This window comes from Phodopus roborovskii, unplaced genomic scaffold (genome assembly GCF_943737965.1).
Source record: "Phodopus roborovskii unplaced genomic scaffold, PHOROB, whole genome shotgun sequence".
Lineage (NCBI taxonomy): Eukaryota > Metazoa > Chordata > Mammalia > Rodentia > Cricetidae > Phodopus > Phodopus roborovskii.
In genome coordinates, this window is record NW_026125391.1 from 16634418 (window position 1) to 16657663 (window position 23246).

The following is a 23246-nucleotide window of genomic DNA, read 5'->3' on the forward strand; positions in this document are numbered from 1 at the left end:
CCAGGCCTCCGGAGCCCCGCGGACCTCTCTCAGTTATCCCCGTACTAGGAACCTGCACTTACGGCGAGGGTGATGAGGGTGATACAGTGCACAGACGCTGGGCCCCCCCAGCCCCGCAACAGGCTCAGGAACTCCCTAGAGACTCAGCTGCAGCAGTGTTGCCGGGGCAACCAGGACGCGCAGGCCTTGCAGCTTCCGGACAAAGGTTTCCACCCAGAGCTCCCTGCCTGGGTTCCCTGCCAGGCAGCCTTCAGCTAGCTACTCACTCATCACTCTTAGCTCTTTTTTGCTTTGTGCTATTTGGAGTTAGGTTTTGAGGCATCAGCTGTGGCTCATCAACACCATTTGTGCAACTTAGCAACGATGCTCCAGAGTCCAGGGTGGATTAAGAGTAGGGGACAAGGTTGGTTATCCCAAAGGAGAACAAAGTGAGGCAAACATCATTGAATGTGTCATGGAGACAAACACGTTACACCTCAGGAAAGAGAATTTGAGTTGTTACCCATAGAATAAACCGAACATTAAGGCACACACACATAAAACACCTACCATATGCTTCAATTCTGTCATTCGTGTGTGTGTGTGTGTGTGTGTGTGTGTGTGTGTGTGTGTGTGTGTGTACGTGCACCATGGCCTTAGGTGTCTTCCTTGCTTTTCACCTTGAGACAGGGTCTTTGTTTGCTTTTGTGTATGACAAAGTGGCTGGCCTGTGAGTATAGGGAGATTGTCTCTTCCATCTTACCCCAAGAGCATTAGGATTACAAATGGTTGCTCCTGAGCCCAGCTTTAGATGAATTCTGGAGATACAAACTCAGCTCTTTGCATTTTCATGGAAAATGCTCTATTCACTGAGCCCTGTCTCCAGCCATAGGGCCTCTCTATTCAGTCCTGGTTGTCCTCAAACTTGCAATGTACAAAGGCTGGCCTTAAACTCAGGAATTTGCCTGTCTTTGTCACCTCTTTTTTTTTTTTTTTTTTTTTTTTTTTTTTTTTTTTTGAGAGAGAGAGAGGATCTCATGTTTCCCAGGCTAGCTGAAGAAGACACTGACATCCTAAATACTGGGCTGATATGTGCATCTCCTGGTTTCTCCAAGTTACCTATCTATACATACTTCACTGGCCCACCTCTGTCCCCCAGCAATGTGCTGGGGCCTTTTTCCATGTGCTTTAGGCTCCACTGCACTCAATGTCACACTGTTCCTTGAACATGCAGTACTTTTTCATGTCTAAATTATAGCATCTCCCCTACCAGAACAGCCCTGCACACTGAAACTTTCTTTTCCTCTACTTAGGCTGTGTACATAAAAGTTTCTCTTCCCCAAAGCACAATCAAGGTATTGTGTGTGTGTGTGTGTGTTCTTACATATGTGTTACATTTATATAGAGGAGCATGAGAGAAATACTAGAGCACCTTCTCTACACAACCTGGCCTTGAATTTGTGATCTCCCTCTCCACCTGGGATTACAGACATGCTTGACCAAACTCTTTACTTCTGTGTTTTACTTCCATTTTACCAAGCACACTGTCATTTCTCCAAAGCTGGAAACACACCTCAATAGGAGATACCCAACAGGTGTTAGACAACTTTTCAGTGTTTACAGGCTATCCTGCAACGGCCCCACCCAAACCCGTTACTTTTCCTTCAATGATAGAAATGACTAAAACCTTTATTTTTGTGGTTGCTACTGAAACACGACTCAGACACACTCCAAAACATCCACAAACAACTGCCGTTTTCAAAACCAGTAAGGACACAGTTAACAAGAAAGGCATCGTGACTGGGTGTTGGTGGCGAATGCCTTTAGTCCCAGAACTTGGGAGGCAGAGACAGGTGGATCTCTGTGAGTTTGAGGCCAGCCTGGTCTACAGAGCTAGTTCCAGGACAGCCGAGGCTACACAGAGAAACTCTGTCTTGAAAAACAACAACAAAAGGCATCCTGAATGTTAGTGAAGACAAGACTATTTTCAGCATTCATGTGAGTGATCTCTTCTGGTGGGCCTAGGAATTTGCACTTGAAACTGCATCCACATTCAGAAATGTTGACTTAAATGGAATCTGTACCAGCAGTTCTTAATTCATGGGGAATATCAGAATAATGTATACCTCATTAAAACAAAGGTTATTGGGTCTTACTCCTAAAGAGTTTGATTCCAAGAATTTTGGGAAAAGTTTTTGGTTCTGGTTTCTTAAAAACTTGCCCACAGTCTGTTTTTCAGCTAGTGATGTTATTCTCATAAAGGTAGATTAAAGAATTAATGTTGATTATTTATAATGTATTAGGGGAAATAAGTAATGTCCACAATTGCTCTGATTCTGGACACATAAATAAATATTGCTCTGAAATAAATGACCCAAGGTCACTGTAACAGGTTGTGGAGGAACCAACAGAAACAGCATCTCTTGCTCACCCAATCAGGTTCTTCCCACTTCACGTTTCCATTCCTGGCCTTCAGGAGTTCCCCAACACTCCTTTGCTGTCTTATCTCAGGCTATGACATACTACGTTCTGTAAAGGGCCTGACAGCAGATACCTGAGCTTTATAGGCCAGATTGCTCCTCTAAAACCGCTCAGGTTAATTACACAGGTGGTGTTGTATTCTCATAAAACTTTATTGACAAGAACAGGGGGTGGGCTAGATTAGTTAATTGCCAACTCTTACTCTAATCAAAATACTATGAGTGTTTGATTTTCCTGACAAGAATCCAAGATTCTTCAAAAGATGACCTTTTCTCAAATGTGGGAATCTTACATTAAAAATATTAATCAAATAATGATGACTCTTTAGGGGACACTTGGATATTTAAGATTTAAGTGAAATGCAAAGCATTTCTCCTTAAGGCTGTTAAGCCCAGATGAGAAGCAACTACTCCACAGCATGTTAAAAAACATGTTTATTTTACAGTATGTACAATCAGGAACATATTAAAACCATTATCAATTAAAATAAATGAAAAGCATAAATCACAATTTAGTTTGTTCTTAGTGTATACATACTCACATCAAAATATAAAGAACATATACCAAAAACAGCCAGAAGTGTGCATTTTGCTACAACTTGATATCTATCTTAGCGACAAGACAGATACATTCCACTAGAAAAAAAACCAATCAAAAATGATTTTAACCAAACTAAGTTCCTGTGATGTGTAGTAACCATTGTAATGTTTATATGAGGTAGAAACTAAATTATTTTGGCCATGTATTAATACTCTAAATCAAAAGAAATATGAAAGTGACGATAAAATAAGGCCAACAAAAGTAAAAGTTCCATGAGAAATTTGATCTCTTCACTCTGGAATGTTACATTTTTTTCAGTGTGACCATGTGAAATGTCTAGTGTGGACTCTTTAACAGTGTTAGTGTAGTCTTTGTGTACACCGTAACCCAGATGACAACTGCAGTGTTCTATCATGGTACCGCCATTCGGTGATTTCAGTTTTTTTCAGAGGCGTATCCTAAACACAGACAAGCAATCTTACACGATTCTGCTTAAATATAAAAAGATCAGTTACTACAACAGGTGGTTAATCAGTTTGTTTCACATAGAAAATGATCCAAACACACGTTAAAAAAAAGTTGTTGTGGAGCCAAATGCATACTCACGGTGTCACAGCTTTCCCTGTGACTCAGTACATCACAGATCAATACTCTGTGCAAGGAGAAATACCAGTGCACTTGCATTAGAATTAAAAACAAGATTATAAAATGATCAGAGCTCGTTACCATTTTAAAAGTTACAAGATTTATATCCATATTACTAATTACATATAATAAAAATACAATAGTGTTAATGTCTTGTTTCATTGCCAGCATCCCATTTTGTAATATAATCACATCCAAGAATATACTAAGGAATTCTTAAAATATTAACCCCAGTTGCATTTTAATCAACATTTACATCTGTACAGATAAGACACTTTTACATCTCATAAAAGTACATTATCTACATTAATTCTTAGTGTATGTCTTCAACAAATGAAGTTTCACAGAAAAATACTGCTTATATGTACAAAGATTACATAACAATGAATTAAGCACTTGTGTGGTTCAATATGCTAAATATATCATACCACTTAAAACAAAAATTCTCCCATCTGTCTCATGCCACAATAAATTAGAAGGAACTGAAGCCAGGTGCCTACAGCTTCTGTGTAGCTTGCTCCACGCATCCACGAAGGCGGCAGCAGCCGTGGTCACTGTTTCTCCATATCACTGTCAAGAACACCATGTCTTCAGTAGCTGTTTTCATGACCCGCCAAGATGTATAAATTGCTATTTGCTGTTGGGTTATCAGTTGGCCTACTTTCCAAAACCACAACCCTAAAAGTAATAAACACACAACAAAACAAAGTCATTTATTTATGAAAACTAACATCAGCTGAGAAAAACAAAAAAAGCTCACTACCTCTCTGTTAGAAAGCCCTCTAAAGGCTGCCCATTTGACTTATGGGAAGAACCCATTTCCAGGCACTACGATTAAAAGGCCAGTTCCAGCTCTGGGAGGAGGTGTCCACTGCCTGCCTACCTCCAGGTAAGTTCTTCTAGGATGAGGGGTGAAGGGCAAGGGATGAGGAGAAACCAATAACATAGGAATAATTGGGTGGGTGGGGGCTTGATTCTTCCTATTGATCCTAAAACAACCTGCAGTTTAGCATCTGATGGTAATTCAGAATAAAAGTCCAGAATCTTATCTGGCATGAGAGCTAATCAGTTCTGTTTGTTAACATACACTGAGTCACTTTCAACAGTGTGACTGAGTCCCATCAGGCCCATGAGATTCAATAGTTACAACAACAAACAAATAGTGTTGAACATGCAGTGATTTCAATTCTCCTGAAAGAATAAGTAGCTTAATACTGGATCTGGAAAGCATACTGACTACCAGACGTTTCATAAAACCCATCTTCATACCTGTCAGATCCAAGGAGCCTGAAAATTCTTGTATTATCTGAAATTTCTTGTGTTACCTGTTTAGTTAAAAAATAATTTTTTAAAATTCCTCAAGTTAAAGATACAAAATGTCTTAAAAATTCTTCCCTTTGAGTCAGTCTTGCTATGTAGCTCAGGATAGACCTGAACTCCTGATCCCCCTGCATCAGTCTTTTCAGTACTGAGACCATTCATACTCATACACACACACACACACACACACACACACACACACACACACGGCATTTCACCTGACTCCAATATAAAACCTATGATAGTTGACAGGCAACATCATAACTCCCACAGTTTGTAAGATGGAAAAGGTCTCCGCTTCATTATGGGTTATAATTGTGTACTCCCATCAATTTTTTTAGTTAAGGAAAAACTTAATTGTGGAAAATTTGGAATCAATCCAAGAATGTTGGAGAAAGAAAATTACTTGCTAGATCATAGACTCCCAGAGAAACTTTTAATGACAAGCATGAAATTCGTTTTATTCATCCAAAGTGTCCGCCATTTATGTTAACATGAGTGGCAGGGCCACAAGCAGCATCCTGCCACTCAAATCTGGTTTTGTGCCTTGAGTGGTTGCTATGTGGTAAGACAGTAAACATTAAAAAGCCAGCCCAGAGTGTGAGTTTATCAGTTGCGATTTTAGGTGAGATGTGCACTCAACTAGGAACAGTTCTGGTTCCTTCCTGTAGATAGCACAGGAAAGGTCCCTCCTGGAATGCCTTTAAGTCTAACGTGTGGGACTGCTCAAGACTAACAAGTGTATTCCCACTTCTTCTCTGTTCTTTCTGGTGGATGTATCTCCAGTGTGAGCAACTAAATGCTAACCACTCAAGGAATAAAGATTGAGACTATGAAAAAGAAGAGAATTCAATGTTGATGGCTTATAGAACACAAACTAATCCAAATTGTGCCTCTAGTAACAAACCTTTCACAGTGTTAGAGGCTGAACCTTAAATATTCCATTTGACATTGAAATGAAATTTACTCTTCCCAAACCCCACAATGAGTCGTTCTAGAAACACCGGTGTCTCTTCACCTCTGGTGTGACACAGCTCTGCTGAGAGAAGCCCTTCACGTCTGCAATGTTGACTGGGGCCTGTGACTGCCAGGGAAGCAGGGCTTTACCTGTTAGAAGGATGTGACTGTCTTTTGGGAGAATCTCACTATGCAGTTTTAAAAAGGCCTCCATGTACCTTGGACAAACTTTCTTCCTGCCCCCAAACCTCCTTTTCTATTCCAAACTGCTCAAGTGATGAGATTGGCATGGGGATCCCCAGGAAGTTTTGGATGGCTTTACCTGCCTATAACATTGTAAGGGCAACCATTCCTCCTGCTCATGCTAACCAGCACTGCCAGCAGAAAGGCTGAGCTGCATCAAGTATGTCACATGTCTGAGAGTGACTTCTGCACAGTAGGAAGCGCTCATGCTAAGGGGTCACCACGGCTGAAGACAGGCAGGCCTGAGCTTCCTGGACCTGGGGGTGTGAAGGAGTCCGCTGACTCTGGTCAGCAGGGTCAGAGGTTCTTGTTTTGAGGCTGAGGGTGGTTAACGGAAGCACAAGAAGGATGGACTGCAGCTGTTCGGCTAATGGAGTGGACGGCCTTAGAGTGCTGATCTCACCACTGGACTGATCCCAGCAAGCATAAATAAATACAGCCATTGCCGGGATCACTTTAGAACTTCACAGTGTTGAAAGAATTGCTTGAAACATGTTGTGTCATCTACTTAATTTCCTTTTTAAAGGACTCACAGCCAGGCATTATGTGGAGAGAGTCCAAAATGGGGGTCTCCATTGGGTCCCTCTCCTCAGAGATTGGGGAACTTCTTAGAAGAGAGGGAGGAAAGACTGTAGGAGTCAGGAAGGGATGGAGGACACCTGACCATGGAACACAGAATCAACTAAGCAGGGCTCACATGGGCTGAAAGGCAAGCACGGGGCCTGCAAGGGTCTGCCCCAGGCCCTCTGTATATGTTCAGGCTATTAGTTGGTGTCTTTGTGGGACTCCTAGCAGTGGAAGTGGGTATACCTCTGACTCTTCCTCCATTGGGTTGCCTTGTCCAGCCTTGATTTGAGGGTATGTGCCTAGTCTTAACTGTATCTTTCTTTGTCCTGTTTGGCTGTCAACTTTTGGAGGCCTTTCTGAAAAAGAAATGGAGGGGAGTGGATCTGGGGAAGAGGGGAGCCGGAAGAGACAGGAGGAGAAGTGGAGGGAGGGGACTCTGCAGTGGGATGTACTGTAGAGAGCTAAAATGATTCTTTGGCTTTATTCCTTATGATTATTTAATGAACATTACACTTCAATAAAGATGGCTTACCTCATTAGATCTAAAACTTCTACCTTGCATCCCGTGTTTCCAGAAAGCAAGCACACTGTCTTGTAGACAAACTAGAAGAACAACAACTCAGTCACTGGTTATAGTTCCACAGTTCATCTATAAGCATCCCTTCATGCCTGCCTATCCTGCACAAGCCCACTGCTAATCTCGGTACTGCACAGAGATGGCATCTTTACCTCTGGGATTTAAAACATTTAATAAACATGGTGCATTCACCTTTTTGGTATGAAAAAACTTACTGAAAATGTGCAGCAGGCATTTGTTTTGATAAAGTAATTAAAAAATAAAATATATGAACACACAGAAAAGTACAGACAACAGTAAAGAAGTCATCTATATTTCTTCCCAATTACCAAATCTAAATATTTTATCACATTTGCCTTTGCTTCAAAAAAGACAAACACACCTAGATCCCTCAACCCAACCCAGATCTCATCTGGCGGGCCCTCCTCTCTTGGACAGCGCTGTAATCAATTGTGTTTATCACTCTCAGACATGTTTATATTTATTAGTTCCACACTGTCATGGTAACTTTATGTTGATGTTTCCACTGTCATCCATTTGTTATGATGAACAATTATTTCTACTTTTCCTTATTATAAACGGTGGCACAACAGTCATTCCTGTGCCTGCACAATATTTTCTGAGGCATGGCATTAAAAGCAGACACAGTGGAACACAGGCCATAGACATAAATGAGGCAAATTTCAGTTTTACATGTTTATATCTTTCTTTCACTTCCATGTTTACATCTTTGATAAAGTGTAACTGTGAGGAAGAAATCGGATTTGTTTCCTGTAGAAAACTAATGGCGCTGGCATCATTTCCCCACTGACACACAACACTCTTATGTTTCCACTGACATGTGGGCCTGCTCTGGCCCTTCTCTCTGTCCCACTCTTCCTTCTGTTTATACCTGTGCTGACAAACAAACTTTTTGCTCTTGGCCTTACCCTTTCTCAATGTATGTACACACACAAAAAAACTATTTTATTGGAAAACAAAACGCCCAGCCCAAACCTCAGTACATTAAACACTAATCATTCTTTTCTTCAACACCACACTTCATGGTCATTTTTCTTTTATTTTCTTTTTCTCAGCACTTTAAAATACTGACACTGCCAGAAAGCCCTTCCAGAAAATACAACCAATCATGAGAAAATGGCAAGAATTTTTTTTTTCTTGCTAGGTTTCTAAGGCTAGAGTGGAACTTGCTATGGAGTCCAGGCTGGCCATGACCTCAAAATCTTCCTATCTCAGCCTCTTGAGTTCTGGGGAATACATGGATACATCTCTACTTTCAGCTGAAGGAACTCATATACCAAAAACTCTCAGCGCAGGCAACAATGGCAGAAGCACAACAGGACGCACTGAGTGTCAACTTTGAAAGCACTTATAGGGAATCCATAGGATTCTGGAGGAAATGTAAACTCATAAACATGCTGTAAGAAATACCATTTAACTGTCTTCTGTGAATGCCACATCTGTGAGGAAGGAAACATTTACAGCGTATGTGATTACTGCACAGACTTAGAGAATGTAAACAAAAGAAGCCCTTTAGTGACCTCATACTATTATATCCAAATGAAAAGGGCCCTAACAATACACATTTGCAATGTCAGTAACTACCAGATAGATAATTTTAAACAGTTCACAATGCAAAGAAATACAAAGCAGCGACTCACCTATGGATTCTATCTGGAAATCGAAGGTGAGTTCTGATGATAATTTCCTGCTGGATTTTAATCTTCCTTGGAGATTCACTATTTTTATGCAACCTAGAGAAAAACAGAAGTCACTCAATCAATAGTGTGAGCAGAGGAATGTTACCCGAGAAGATGCAAATGGAAACTTACAATCCAAGCACACAAGGATGGTGTCTCTCTCCAGCTGGGTTACATGGGTGACGTTTGTCTGTGGGGTATCTACAACACAAATACAGCCGGATAAAGTTATGGAAAACTACAAAATTTACAATGGTCTTCTTAAACAAAATAAGAGTTGCGAATGTTGCATTTTGAATGGATGGACAACTCTTGCAGGTCATGTACAATGGCTGCACTGGGCCACTTGTGTTCTGATGGTGATGTGGACAATGGACTCAGCAGAGCTGGCTCCTGTCAGTTCAACCGATAATGAGGGTGCCATTTATATTTACATTTGAAGCAAAGAGTCTCATCTTGTAAATTATGGTTCTGGCCAATTTCTGATTTTAAACTCAGAAGATCCGCACTGTGCTTTGAACATCACCAGATGCAATCACCTAGCTCATGTGACCAGTGAATTGAAGAGTTAAACAAATTCCTTTTTAAGTATAAATAAGCTAAAATACTGACGCTTTTGTCAGGAGCTCTGAACATGTCTGTGGGGTGTCTAGATGGTTGTGTGTGTTTTGTGCTTGCCTGTGCTCTGTGTGTAGGCTAGAGGTCAACACTGGGTATCTTCTACAATTCTATTCTTTTGAGACAGGGCCTCTCATTGAACTTCGAACTTGATGTTTCAGCTTAACTGGATGCTCAACAAGTCTCTGGGGTCCTCCTGACTGTCCCCTAGCACTAGGTTACAGATACACAACACATGGTGCCAGGAATCCAAACTCAGTTCCTCTTGCTTGCACGGAAGCCCTGCATCCAATAAACCTTCTCCCAGGCCCCAGATAATCTTTAGGAAACACTGATGCCAGAACAATACTCTCAAGATTTCCCGAGAAACTATAGTGTGAGAGACGGGCAATATACGTTAAAAACACAAACCATTCCCTTTATTTTACCTCATAAACTCTGAGGGATATTTTCTGTATTTATGGGAATCCTTAAGTTTTCTAGGAAGGGAGCTATTTTAAAGTCTTCTGTCAGGAAATGAGGCCTTTTATTTAACAATTAGAGTATATTTAAAATTAAAACACTTTAAAGAACTAAGGCATTATTGAAACTGGCAGCAAAATATTTCTCATCCAGCAATCTTTTCCTGTTAATTAAGGAAAAAATAGGAAAGCAGGTCTGTCCCAGCTGTCTCACAGTAGATAGTGAATAACAGATCATTTAACAGACTTTGGGAGAACCAAAGAGAAACCTTATAATATTTAAAGGGCTATATTGTATACCTCTTCCTTCCACAAGTCTCTGTAAAGACACCTGTTTTGAGTTCAGTGTGCTGTTTAACACCTTGGGCTTCATGTGTTGTGAATGCATTTAGCATCTTTTATCCCTGACCTCAGCGTAAAAGTTCCTCAGTTTGTGTGTATGTCTGTGTCTTTTGTCCACTCTTCCCTTTTCTCTTCTCAACCCCCATCCCTATCCAATTCTCTGACAGGTTGTCACTGTTAGCCCCGACTGGCTTGGAATCTGTGTAGCTTGGGCTGGCCTTAAACTTCCAACAATCTTTCTGTCTCAGCCTCTTGAATGCTAAGATTACAGGCGTGAACGGCTAGGCCCTCTGCTTACTCTTCTTTTTATTAACAATCTTCTAGATTTCCAGCAAACTCCTGCCTAACAATATTTACTAGAAAACTGCTTCTTTCACATCTCCCTTCTCAGGTGTCTATTCTCTAGTGCATAGCAGAACACTCCGTAATGGTATGTGTGTGTTGCTGTTGCTTTGGGGAGAGGGTCTCATGTAGTCGAGGCTGGCCTTGAACTCACTATGTAGCTGAGATTGGTCTCGAACTCCTGATCTTCCTGCCTCCACCTCCGAAGTGCTGGGATTACAGGTGTGTGCCACCACACTTGACTCTACAGTATTTTTAAAGAGAAAAAAGTAAAAGGGGCTTTCACCATCAATAGGTTGTTTAAAAATTAAAGATAAGACATTTAAAGGTTATGTTTTTTAAATGTGAGAGTTCAATCTGGTTTATTTACCACAAAACTAATGTTGTATGTCTTTTATTTTGCTACAGTACAACATGAATTTCAAACTATAATCAAATGTCTACAAAAGGACTACTCAGACCTAATATTGCTAAGGTAATTAGGGTAAATTACCATAAAGGAAGTACTAGTTCAGCAACTTGGCAATATATATTTAATATTTGAAAAAAATAAATTATATTGGAATTATTTTCAAATAGCCTCACAAATACTTCAGAAATATTAACTTACACATGTATCTGAACTTTAAATCAGTTAAGTTTCAATAAAGATACTGAGTATGAGAATACCAATGATAGGAGACATCTGTTCTCCAGGTAATGGAGCTTTCTTTCCTAGGCACTGAGCTTTGTGTACATGAGTTTAAAGAAAATTACTTTATTATTTATGTGATATGAGTATCTTGCCTGCATGTCTCTCTGTGAACCACTTCCCTGCCTGGTTCCTAAGGAGGCCAGAAGAACCCTGGAACTGGAGTTACAGACAGATATGAATGAGCTGCTATGTGGATATTTGCTGGCAATAGAACCTGGGTCCTCTGGAAGAGCAGGCAGTGCTCTTAACCACTGAGCCATCTCTCCAACCCCGACACTATGCTCTTAAGGCGTGGTCTCCTTTAACACTACCAGCACTGACTGTGACTTACAAAGGAAACACTGGAGTGGGCCCAGGAGTACTGATGAAGCTCACATTTGGGAAGCACTGGTCTTCACTAACAACTACCCAGTGATCACCTTTACTGACATCTTTACTAGTGATGCAGTGTGACTAACAAGGTAAAAGTTATATTTAAATACTTGAATATATAAATGTTATCTACATTTTTAAAAATATTTGTTCTGAGACAAAGTCCTTGTCTCTGATTCAGCCTCCTAAGCACTGGAACTCTCAGTATGCACTTCCACGCCTGGCCTCTGGCAGCTTTAAATGGTTCCTTCATTAAATACCTGAAAGACTCGATCTTTATGTGAATACATAGCACCAAACAACTGAATTCTGTAAAACTCTAAAACTTAAGCATGGAAAGAGATGGAAAGCACTATCAAAATATTAAGAATTATTTGCTCATGTATAAACTGTTACTTGGTTTTTGAGAAACACAATTCAGTTGGGAATATTAACACAGCCTTTTCAAAGTAAAAATATTAGAGAAGTATGTGATTTCTATATTTTTGAGGAGAGAGAGAGAATGCTTGAGATCAGACACTAGGCTTTGTATGTGCACTTTTAAGATTTTAGTTTTAATTTGCATATGTGTAGGGATTTGTAGATATGAGTGCAGGTTCCCTTGGAGGTCAGAAGATCCCTAGAGCTGGAGTTACAAGTAGATGTGAGCTGTCTGTCAGGAGTGCTAGGAAATGGACTTGGGTCTCCTGCAAGGACAGTATGTGCTCGTCACTTCCATGCCTTCTCTACAGCCCTTGCAACACCAGGCTTTGTGTGTACTGTGCATTAAATATGCCCTCTGCTACCCTGCCACACCAGCAGCCTACAGAAGTGACCAGAACTTATTTGTGGCCTTCAAAGCTGTCTGAAGTGCATGGCTTTAAGTAATGTATTCCTTAAATTCAGAAGAGCACGCTGGTATCTACCTCACTTTAAGTTTAAGACATGGGTGTTGCTATGAAAAACACTTATCAAATATATACGGTTATGGTTTTGATCTGAAATGTCTTCAACAGGCTCACATCTTAAACCTTTCATTTTTTTTATTTTTAGAATTTACTTGTGTGTGTGCATGTGAGTTAGTTACAGTGTGATGTGGAGAAGAGAACAACTTGCAGGAGTCAATGTTCTGATATGTGGGTCCCTTGGATAGAACTCTGGTCATCACATTTGGCAGCAAGCATCTTTACCTGCTGAGTCTTTTAGCTGGCCCCTCATGTTTTATGTTTGCTCTCGATTGGTTGGTAGTGCTATTTTGAGAAGCTGTGGAATCCTTAGTAAGGAGGGGACTCACTGCCAGAAGTTCACCAACAGGGACAGGGATTTCAAGGTAATAGCTTGTCTCCTACTTAATGTCTTGTTCTCTGTTTCCTGGCTGGTCATGATCTGAACGGGCTTATCACATACTCCCACTGCTATGAACTGCTCTGCTCCAACAGGCTTCCCTGCTAATGTGGCTCAAGCATTTTGAAGCCATGAGCCAAAATAAATCTTTCTTAAGTTGTTCCTAGTATGTATTTTGGCCACAATAATGTATAAATAATCATGACACATAACAGATTCACAAACCAAACTCATTTCCCACACTGTATGAACTTTCTTTGCTTTTCTTTTTCATTTCCTTTTTTTTTTTTTTTCCTTGAGACAGGGTTTCTCTGTAGCTTTGGAGCCTGTTCTGGAACTCAATCTGTAGACCAGGTTGGTCTCAAACTCACAGAGATCCACCTGCCTCTGCCTCCCAAGTGCTGGGGTTAAAGGCATGCGTCACCAATGCCCAGTGCTGCATTTTCTGACCATGTTTTTCAGTCAACTTGTTTTAAATATGTTGAACACACTAACTATACTGTAGAACATGCCATCTTCTCCTTCCAGTTTAGTAATACAGTTACTTAAGACTGGTTTTTAATGCAGTTTCTGCTTGCTGGGAAATATAGAACACTCATTGCCTTTAAAACAACTACATGCAGTGGCTTTAGTAATTACAAAGCGATCACAAACCTGATTCTGTAAACCACGACGAGGTAGAATTTGGATTGACAGTCTCAAATTGAACCACTTGGTTGAAGTCTCGCCCTCTGCTGACCCCAACACAAACCAGAGGATACTCCTGCTCAGGGACCACCAACATCTCAAACATCCGGAGTGGACACGGCATCGGAAAGTCTATGTGCTAGAGAGAGACACAAACACATTGAGCAGTGGGACCAAGTCACAGACAGCATCCAGTGGCAGCAGTGAGAGACCTGAGTCTCCCAGATGCAGAAGGGCTTTCTGTCCCCAAGACTGCTTCTTGCTCCAGCGACCCAGAGAGTGAAGATAAATCTGAAGTACGAGCTATCTTTATCAATGTCAAGTTGAAATCACACAATTTTTGGATATGAACATGACGGGAATCTCTCTAACCATCTCTCGAGAGCAAGGAAGTGAAGTTCAGGAGCTCAGTGGTTAGTCCTGAGTCACCCAGCTAAGTTCTCAAACTGTACTCATCTGCTTTTCTTATCAGATGAGAAAACATGGAGGGAAGGCAAGAAATATCACCCACACATGAAACCTAGCCTCCCATCTCAACTGATTTCATCAATACATTAACTTTAATACAATGCCACTCTTTAACGTTATATAACATTAAAATTATTTTTATATTGCTATAAAGAAAATAAATGTTCCCAGTTTGGGTATCTGAAAATAAAAAAACACTAACTTCATTAATAATCAGTGACAAAACAACAAAATATGACTACATCCACCAGAATGGCTGAAATAAAAAGTGACAAGTGAGAGAGCCAAGTGAAGGGTGCTGGTGACAGACACGGGGACAGCCACACTGGCTAAATACACTATCTACTACTGTTGAACACTTGCATTTATGACTCAATAAATACTCCGAGGGAATCAAGAGAAAAAGACCAAGCATTCACAAGAGACTACGCCAAAGTGTTCATGGCAGACTGTTTAGAAGAGCTACGAAACATCCAACATCCTGGCCGTCAGCAACATCGAGGGCAGGACACCGAGGCAGAAGCAGGTATCAGATGGTTGTGAACTACTATACTGATGCTGGGAACTGAAAATGCATCCTCTGGAAGAATAACCACTGCTCTTAACCACTGATTCATCTCTCCAAACCTAAACCCGTCTCATTTGTAAAATATCAGTTTTTAATGATGTGTATGTATGTGTCTACAGGTGCCTGAGGAGGCAGAGGAGTTGGAACCCAAGGAGCTAGAGTTACAGGAAGTGGTAGCCACCGATGTGGGCTTTGGGAAATTAACTCAGGGCTTCTCTAAGAGCAGAATGTGCTCCTACTGCCTCTGTTCGGACCCGCCTTCCATGTTTATCATCAGATGTGGTTAAGACTACTAAAGTAGGAAGAAAATAATATTTCTGGATCTTTTCTCTTTCTGAGCTCATGAAATACAACCACACAAGAGCCAAAAAAACAACTAGAAAACGTCACTTGGCATCTACTTGGTGAAACTGCTGTCCTTTATACTTAAAAAAAGATTTTTTTGTTTGTTTGTTTGTTTTTTATGACCGGGTATCATTACCCTACACCAGCCTTGAACTCCTGGCCCTCTTGCCTCCATCTTCTAAGTGCTAGGATTACAGGCATCACCATCACATCTAGATCCTTCTTGAAAATATGTCGAAAATGAATTATAATGGAAGATCCTACAGAAACAATTCTCTTGAGGTCATGCTATACCCTAAGCAACCTCTCTGGTTTCTTGTAGAACTTTCGAGTATCCAATGATGTAGCTTTTACAATCCTCCACACAATTAAAATCATCACATTGAGAATTAGCTGAAAAGTTTTCTCTTAAAGAACAGAAAAGCTAACAAAGAACTTATACTAAGGATGCCAGGAATACTTACCTTAATTAACATAAATTTCTGCATTGGTTCAACCCATTCTAATAGAACAATGCTAGTCTGAAGTGCCCCACACAGGTATTTATGGCCCGTGTAAGGATTTCTTACTGAAAAGGCAAAAAAGTAAACATCAGTTTTCTGAGTATATAAAATTCTTACAGTACTACTTACATGCCCCCCTCCTCCCCCTTAAAAAAGATTAACAAAAGCTCAAAAGCAGGCTGCTTGTTTGTTTTTAATTACACTGAAGGGGGTACTGTTTCAGGAGATGGCAAGGTGCCCCAGCACTCGAAGGATTTCTGTTTATATCCGCACGTAGGACTGCTGACCATGATCAGCTGTCACGTCAACAGTGGCAGTGTAGTTAGCTGAGGCTGCACCATACTGAAGAAAGGGTCAATGTGAATTTGGGGAGAAGTTATTAAATGATAGGATATTCAAATTCAGGTGGTTCACAGGGTGCTTTTGACAATAAGGTACAAAGGCTAAAATGCTTAGGTTCTAAAAAATGAATTGTTTACTTAGCTCCTTTCTTATTACACCCCTTCTATGGTCACTAGAAAACATTTTTGGAGGCACTAATCACACTTTATAACACAAGCTTACAAATAATAAAACAGAATTGCCTTGGGTTTTTGAGCTTTTCTTACATTTAAGATATCGTTGAATACATGGAAATAAGGGGTTTTATGAAAACTGTATAAAGGACAATATCCACTAACTTCACATGGGTTTGAAACAGTTAAAAGGCAGAGGCACCAAGGGGCAATATTACCCAGCTAAAGCCAATAGAAAAACCCAGACGAGAAATCACGGACAAGAAAAACCTGGTCTCTTTCCTCACATAGAGTCAAGTCAGCGAGTGGCTGGGTTAGCTGCTACTGATCAGAGGAAACAAGTCCACACAGCCCTGTCACCAGCTCTCCTCAGCAACTGCTCTTATTTCTGCTCAGCCTCTGGACATGAGGCCTCAGCCCTTATGTCTTCCCCATCTTGTCTCTCTGCACTGCTCCTGTTGAGCTCAGTTTGTCCTCATTAGTGTATAGTAATAGAGTTCACGTTCAAATTAGTCCTCACATACCCAATCATCTGTTCACAAGAATTCACCCATATCTGTATAACCTGAATCCAGGTAAGATGAGTATTCAGCACTTAGCACTTAAGTGATGGGATTCATTTCCCCTCTTATTTGTCACTCCATTCAAAATGTCCTCTCCAGCTACTGGCAGTTAATTCTTCTGAGGCCCAGCCCAGATGCCTTTCTCAGCTGGCCTGTGTTTAGCAGTCTCTCCACACACCCGGTAGTGTAATGAGAGAGTGCTCAATTCCCTCTTATAATAATAGTAACTCAAGGGAAGGAAACCATTTGGTTTTTGTTGTTGTTGTTGTTATAAGGGTGGCAGAGCAATTCAGTCCAGAAGTGTGTGCACAGGGGAACTACAAACTTCTTATCATGAGCACATGGTTCACAAGTACAGCCATGACAGTACACCCTGAGTGAACAAAAGCAGCTGCATGAACCCCCTGTAAGCGGAGGAGTAAATGGTAAGTAACCATCCACAGGGAACATGGCATGCTTATTTTCAGTAACAAATGTCACCCTACCATCTATAACAACACTCATCAAAATATTTGCTAAGCATCTGCTATGTGGAGGGTGCTGCATTTGTCTTAGTCTACACAGGCACAGAAAGGTCAAGAACTCAGCTTTACTTTAGGGCTGAGGGCAGGTAAGCTATGCCCTATAGCATGTGAGCCTCACAGGGTTCCCTTATGCCCTGCAAAGCAGGAGTCTACTTACCCACACAGCACTTCTGACACCACTTGGTTTCAGGGATTTTTGCTGATACAGCAAATTTCCTAAATTTGGATGGAGAATAATATGTGATTCAGACAGGCAAAATGTACATTGCAAAGACACTGTTGCATATTAGTGGAGAAAGCAAGAGCTAAACATTAATTCTCACCAGAAGTAAAGGAAGGCTGGCAAAACAGGTCAGTGGGTAAAGAAAAGTCTTTGCTACCAAGCCTGATAAATGGAGTTTGATCCCTGGAACCCTAATAATGGAGGGTTGTCATTTAATCTTCTCATGCACACCTTGGTACACACACACAAAATAAATGTAAAAGGTTAAAATATAATGGATCCCTTTCTCAACCCCTCCCATTAATTCCAAAGGGATTACATTTTTAAGTTAAACCAAAACAAAACCATGGAATATTTTGAATACATAATAATATGACCTTAGAGCTTTTTCAAAATGTAGAACCAATAGACTGCATACAATACACACATAAGTGTTCCAGTCTTCATTGACGCATCACTAGTCCCTCAAAATACAGCTGACATACAATGGGCTACATTAGAAGCTCTGGTTTATCAGAAAGTACCAGGGACAAAAAACGAAGAGAAGCCAAAAACCAGGAAAAGGTATTTTCAGCACATATAACGAATTAAGTTATGTAAAAGCTGTCTTACTGGCTAATGGCTCAGCAATTAAGAGCATGTACTGCTCTTCCAGAGGACCCAAGTTCTAATCCCAACACCCACGGCAGGTGGTTCACAACTGCCTACAACTCTACTCCAGGGGATCTGACACCCTCTTCTGTCCTAAGCAGGTTCTTGCACTTAGGTGCATGTACACACACACACACACACACACACACACACACACACACACACACACACACACACACCCCAAAGGAAAAAAACAGAAGCCTTTAAAAGACATTTGTCCGCACTGCAAGAAGCTAACAACAGATCTTCAAGGTCCCTGAAGGCTAAGGGTCCTCAGCATTGGCTTTACAATGAATCTTGCAAAGGAGGACTGGCTATATTACAGTTTACTTAAAAGACCATTCAAATCAACAAATGAAGACCACTATTACAATAAAAACCAGAGCTCTGCATGATTAAAAAGGTAGAAAGTACAAAAACAAACTCTTCACCTCCAATTATCTCCAAATGCAAAAAATATTAATTCAATAAATCATTTTGATTTTCCAGGCTTAGAAATTGTACTTTGAAAAAAAACTCACTTTATGTAAGTTAACACAAACATGTTAAGAGCAAAGGTAGTATACATCATATATGATTCCCTGAAAAATTATTTTTTATTTTTGCCGAAAAGACAGAAACAAAAATTCAGGGAGAAAATGTATAATTAGAAAGCAACAATTTTAGAACAAAAAATATGATAAATAAGTTCTTGTGAAAATACATTACAACATGATTTTATAATTAAAAATTTCTATTAATCCAATCCTTCGCCTTCTACAGAATAAGCATATGATCTCTAAGGATAGAAAAACAACTCACATACCATCTTACCCCTGCCAGAATGGCTAAAATTAGAAACACCAGTGATGACTTATGTTGGAGAGGATGTGAAGAAAGTGGAACACTCCTCCACTGCTGGTGGGAGTGCAAACTCATACAGCCATTTTGGAGATCAGTATGGCGGTTCCTCAGGAAAATGGGAATTAGTTTACCACAGGACCCGGCAATCCCCCTCTTAGGCATATACCCAAAGGATTCACATCAATGCAACAAAGACATCTGTTCAACTATATTCATAGCAGCACTATTTGTAATAGCAAGAACCTGGAAGCAACCTAGATGCCCTTCAATTGAAGAATGGTTAATGAAGATGTGGCACATCTACACAATGGAATACTACTCTGCAGAAAAAAATAATGGTATCTTGAAATTCGCAGGCAAGTGGATGGCACTTGAAGAAACCATCCTGAATGAGGTAACCCAGTCACAAAAAGAGAAACACAGTATGTACTCACTCATATATGGATTTTAGAACTAGATCAAATGATCACCAGCCTATAATTCACATCACCAGAGAAACTAGGATACAAGTTGTATTCTAAGAGATTCATATAAAGTCCCTCACAGAACTGGGCAGGGACAAGTCCCCCAGACCTCAGGTAAAGTGGGGGAGGACAGCTAATGGAGAGAGAAGTAGGAGAAAATGAGAGGGAGGAGAGGAAGGCATGTGCGACCAGGAGGATTGAGCCTGGTTAGGAATGGAAAATAGGAAAGAGAGAGAGAGAGAGAGACAGAGACAGAGAGAGAGAACATAAAAGAGGGAGCCAATATTGGTTTGAAGATAAAGTTGAACACAAAGAAAGGTCGAGGGAACTACAAGACTGACTGCTCCCAACTAACAATCTCAGCTTCTGTGGAAAGGCTATCATAAATGCCCTTCCCGGAGAGTGAGATCAACAACTAACTTCTCCATGGAGTCCTCAACTAATGCCTGTTGAAAACAGGAGCAAACACCCATACATAAACACTGAGTCGAACTAGAACCCAGAAGCAGATGGAGAGGACAAGACCATGCGGTAGAAGTACATAGAGACAGTTTACCTGAACAAGGAGGAGCTAAGGGCCACTAGACTGATAGCTGGGAAGCCAACAGGGGACTGACTCGGACCCCCCTGAATATGGGTCTCAGCCAGAAGGTCTGAGCAGTCTAAGAGACCTCAGACAGTGGAGCCAGGATGTATCCCTGGTGCACAAAAGGACTTTGCAAACATATCCCCCATGGAGGGATAACTGCCTTATTCTAGAGATAGGAGAGAAGCCCTAGTTCCTACTTCACAGGACCTGTCAGATCTACATGACCCCAACTGGATGGCATTCCCCTACATATGGTATTGTGGTGGGGGGTTGGGAGGGGAGGGTGTTTATAGTGCATGGGAGAGGGCAGAGAGGGCAAAAGGGAGGGAGGTCTGGAGGGGAGGGAGGGAAAGGGAACTGGGATCGACATGTAAAATAATAAATTAAAAAAAAAAAAAAAAACGCTTTGACTCCAAAATTAAAGTTGAAGAACAAGTTACTGGGGAAAAGTATTTCTATTTTTGTTTCCACAGAAAATGAAAAGATGTGGATTCCTTCCAGACTAATGTGGTTTGATCACACCAGACTGCCTGAAACAGAGTACAAGCTGATCCTACATTCCAAACAGCTGGACAAAACAGCCCTACAGACTACAGCTAGGATATCTGAATCTTCTTCGAATCCAAGACAGCGCCCCTTACCAGCAGGAAGTAGTTTGGAAAGAACGACGCCCAAATTCTCAAATATTGTGTATAAATGTTTGTTTTCATTTAATTGGACTTTGTTATATAAAATTAAATAAAAAAAAAAAAAAAAAAAAGAAAGAAAGAAACACAACTCACCTTGGCAGTATTCTATCGGGGAGCTTGTGTGCTGGAATTGCTACAGGTAACTTTTGCATCTGTCTTGCATAATCAAAAAGCCCTGGTAAATTATGGGAATAAAGCTGAGAAGCTTTACCTGGGAAGAAATAAGCACCATGTAAGAGTGAACCAATAACGAGCAACAAGGATTGCTAAAATACATAAAGGCTGGACTTACCAGATATTGATAGTAAGCAATTGTTCATCACGTATAACCATGTACACCTTCGGGGGAACAGCTGACAAGCAACATACAAAGTTTATAGAGGTTACACATAATAGCCATGCAATATGTACATAGTACTATGCAAGCTGAATGTCAAGAGACCAGTTCTTTAGTATTTAAAATGCATACTTGCAACTACATCAAAGGAAGCAAATCTAAGATTGAACACAGCATGATTAACTCGTCACCCTGTAATGAGGGACTATGTAACTCATTATGTAAAAACATTTTAAATAACATCTATTCCTTTCTTTTAGTCCTGGGTTAAATGGCTAAGTCTCTCCTGTGAATTACTCTTAAAGTATATTATGAAATACATGTGCATGCATAATATAGAAAGAAAAGGGAACACAATGTAGAACATGAGACAGGCTGCAAGGGACCATGATGAAAACTTGCAAACTACAAAGGTTGGGGTAAGTGGAAGTTGAGAGAAAATATGAGAATCTGCACACACAGTGTGAGAGAACTGGGGAACAGCTCAGGAAGCCTGGTGATATTGGGGCAATATACTTTAAAGGCAGATAATGGCTGGTCTCACAGAGACTTTTCATCAGCACACATGAGAGGGATGCAGTGGCTGCTGAACCAACAGCATCAGCATCACCTTGGCCTCTGTCAGACATGCTAGTTCTCAGACCTCGTTCACACACCTACCAAAGCAGTTCTGAAGTGGGCCCAACGCTCAGTACCCATCAGACCTGCTGGCAACTGTGATGGCCACTTATGTATGTAATTAGGTATCCTGATTTAACAAGCTTGTTGGCTGGGCTTGCTCTGGCAATTCCTACGGGTCTTTCCAAAATGGAAATAGGGAGAATGGAGAGATAATGAAATACATCAAGGTACTAAGTACATTACTATATTAAATCACCAAGTCATAATAAAATGTAATAGCAGAAAGGAGACACAAAGTAAAATGATTATTTTACTTGGGAAGTACATTCATGAAATACTTTCTAGACAAACATTAAAAAAATATGGAACATGTACTTATAGCTAACTATGTTTTCTTTTCTTTCTTTCTTTCTTTCTTTCTTTTCTTTTTTCTTTTTTTTTTTTTTTTTTTTTTGAGACAGGGTTTCTCTGTATTGTTTTGGAGCGTATCCTGGAACTCGTTCTGTAGACCAAGCTGGACTTGAACTCATAGAGATCCACCTGTCTCTGCCTCCAGAGTGCTGGGATTATTAAAGGCGTAAAGGCATGTACCACCAACACCCGGCATTAACTATGTCTTAAATCCCAATTTCAACACATATTTTTCTACTTTATGCTTTTCACTAAGACATTGTAACCAAAATGGGAGTTTACTGGCCACACTGAGAACAAGAGGCAAAGGAAGGGCAATGACTTATTCTAGAATACACAGCACTGAACTTGCCTTGGCAGCAGGAAGCTGACTTTAATCAGTGTTGACCTCTGGAAATTTTTACACAAATGCATACTTTGAAGTCCTTCCTAAGTGCCAAACCTAGGACAATGTTTCCTATCTACTAATATAGTCATATAGAAAGTGCCAGGACAAAACATAAATGCCTTTCAATTTTTCAGCAGGGCGTAATGGACTGGGATTTATGCCTAATGTTGGATTTCACCACCTAAATACAAACAAACAAACTAAAGATTTCCCAGATAATCAATGCTCCCTTCAGTCAGTGAGTAAGGCTCCAGGCAAAACAATCAGTTTCATGAGAGAACGTAACGGTCAAGAAGGGATGGTTCGATATTTTCCTAGATTCATACTTTCTTGATGACTATGTGACTTCAGTAAACTTATTTAGTCTTTGTATTCTTATGTGGAAGATGGAGTATGTGGGGCTGGAGAAATGGCACAGTGGTTAGAGGCAGGGCCTGCTGTGGGGGACGACCGGGGCTTGATCCTCAGCTCACACATGGCAACTAACAACCATCTACAACTCCAGTTCTAGGGCATCCAACATCATCCTCTTTTGGCTTCTATGGCCCTAGGCACACACATGGTGCACAGATACACATGCAGGCCAAGACACCATTCTCATAAAATTTAAAAAAATTAAAAAGGTTGAGGGGGCTGGGGATATAGCTCAGTGGTTGAGCCCTTGCCTAGGATGTGCAAACTCTTGGGGTTTGGTCC

At 40.6% G+C, this 23246-nt stretch overlaps 1 protein-coding gene across 10 annotated transcripts in view; it reads right to left on the reverse strand.

The window, feature by feature from the left end:
- Positions 1-2876: 2876 nt before the first annotated feature.
- Positions 2877-23246, reverse strand: part of Map4k3 (mitogen-activated protein kinase kinase kinase kinase 3) — a 137138-nt gene continuing 116768 nt past the window's right edge. For 6 of the 10 annotated variants that reach the window (XM_051175149.1, XM_051175151.1, XM_051175147.1 and 3 more), the window contains 11 exons: positions 21086-21146; positions 20887-21004; positions 17492-17550; positions 15694-15797; positions 13816-13987; positions 10927-11016; positions 9142-9210; positions 8971-9063; positions 7265-7335; positions 4915-4970; positions 2877-4323 (listed from right to left, as the gene is read on the reverse strand). In XM_051175149.1, the coding sequence (XP_051031106.1) occupies positions 4236-4323; positions 4915-4970; positions 7265-7335; positions 8971-9063; positions 9142-9210; positions 10927-11016; positions 13816-13987; positions 15694-15797; positions 17492-17550; positions 20887-21004; positions 21086-21146 (981 nt within the window). In that variant the 3' untranslated portion in view covers positions 2877-4235. The remainder of the gene's footprint in view (positions 4324-4914; positions 4971-7264; positions 7336-8970; positions 9064-9141; positions 9211-10926; positions 11017-13815; positions 13988-15693; positions 15798-17491; positions 17551-20886; positions 21005-21085; positions 21147-23246) is intronic. The other 4 variants (XM_051175152.1, XM_051175156.1, XM_051175154.1 and 1 more) reach the window with 1 other exon arrangement.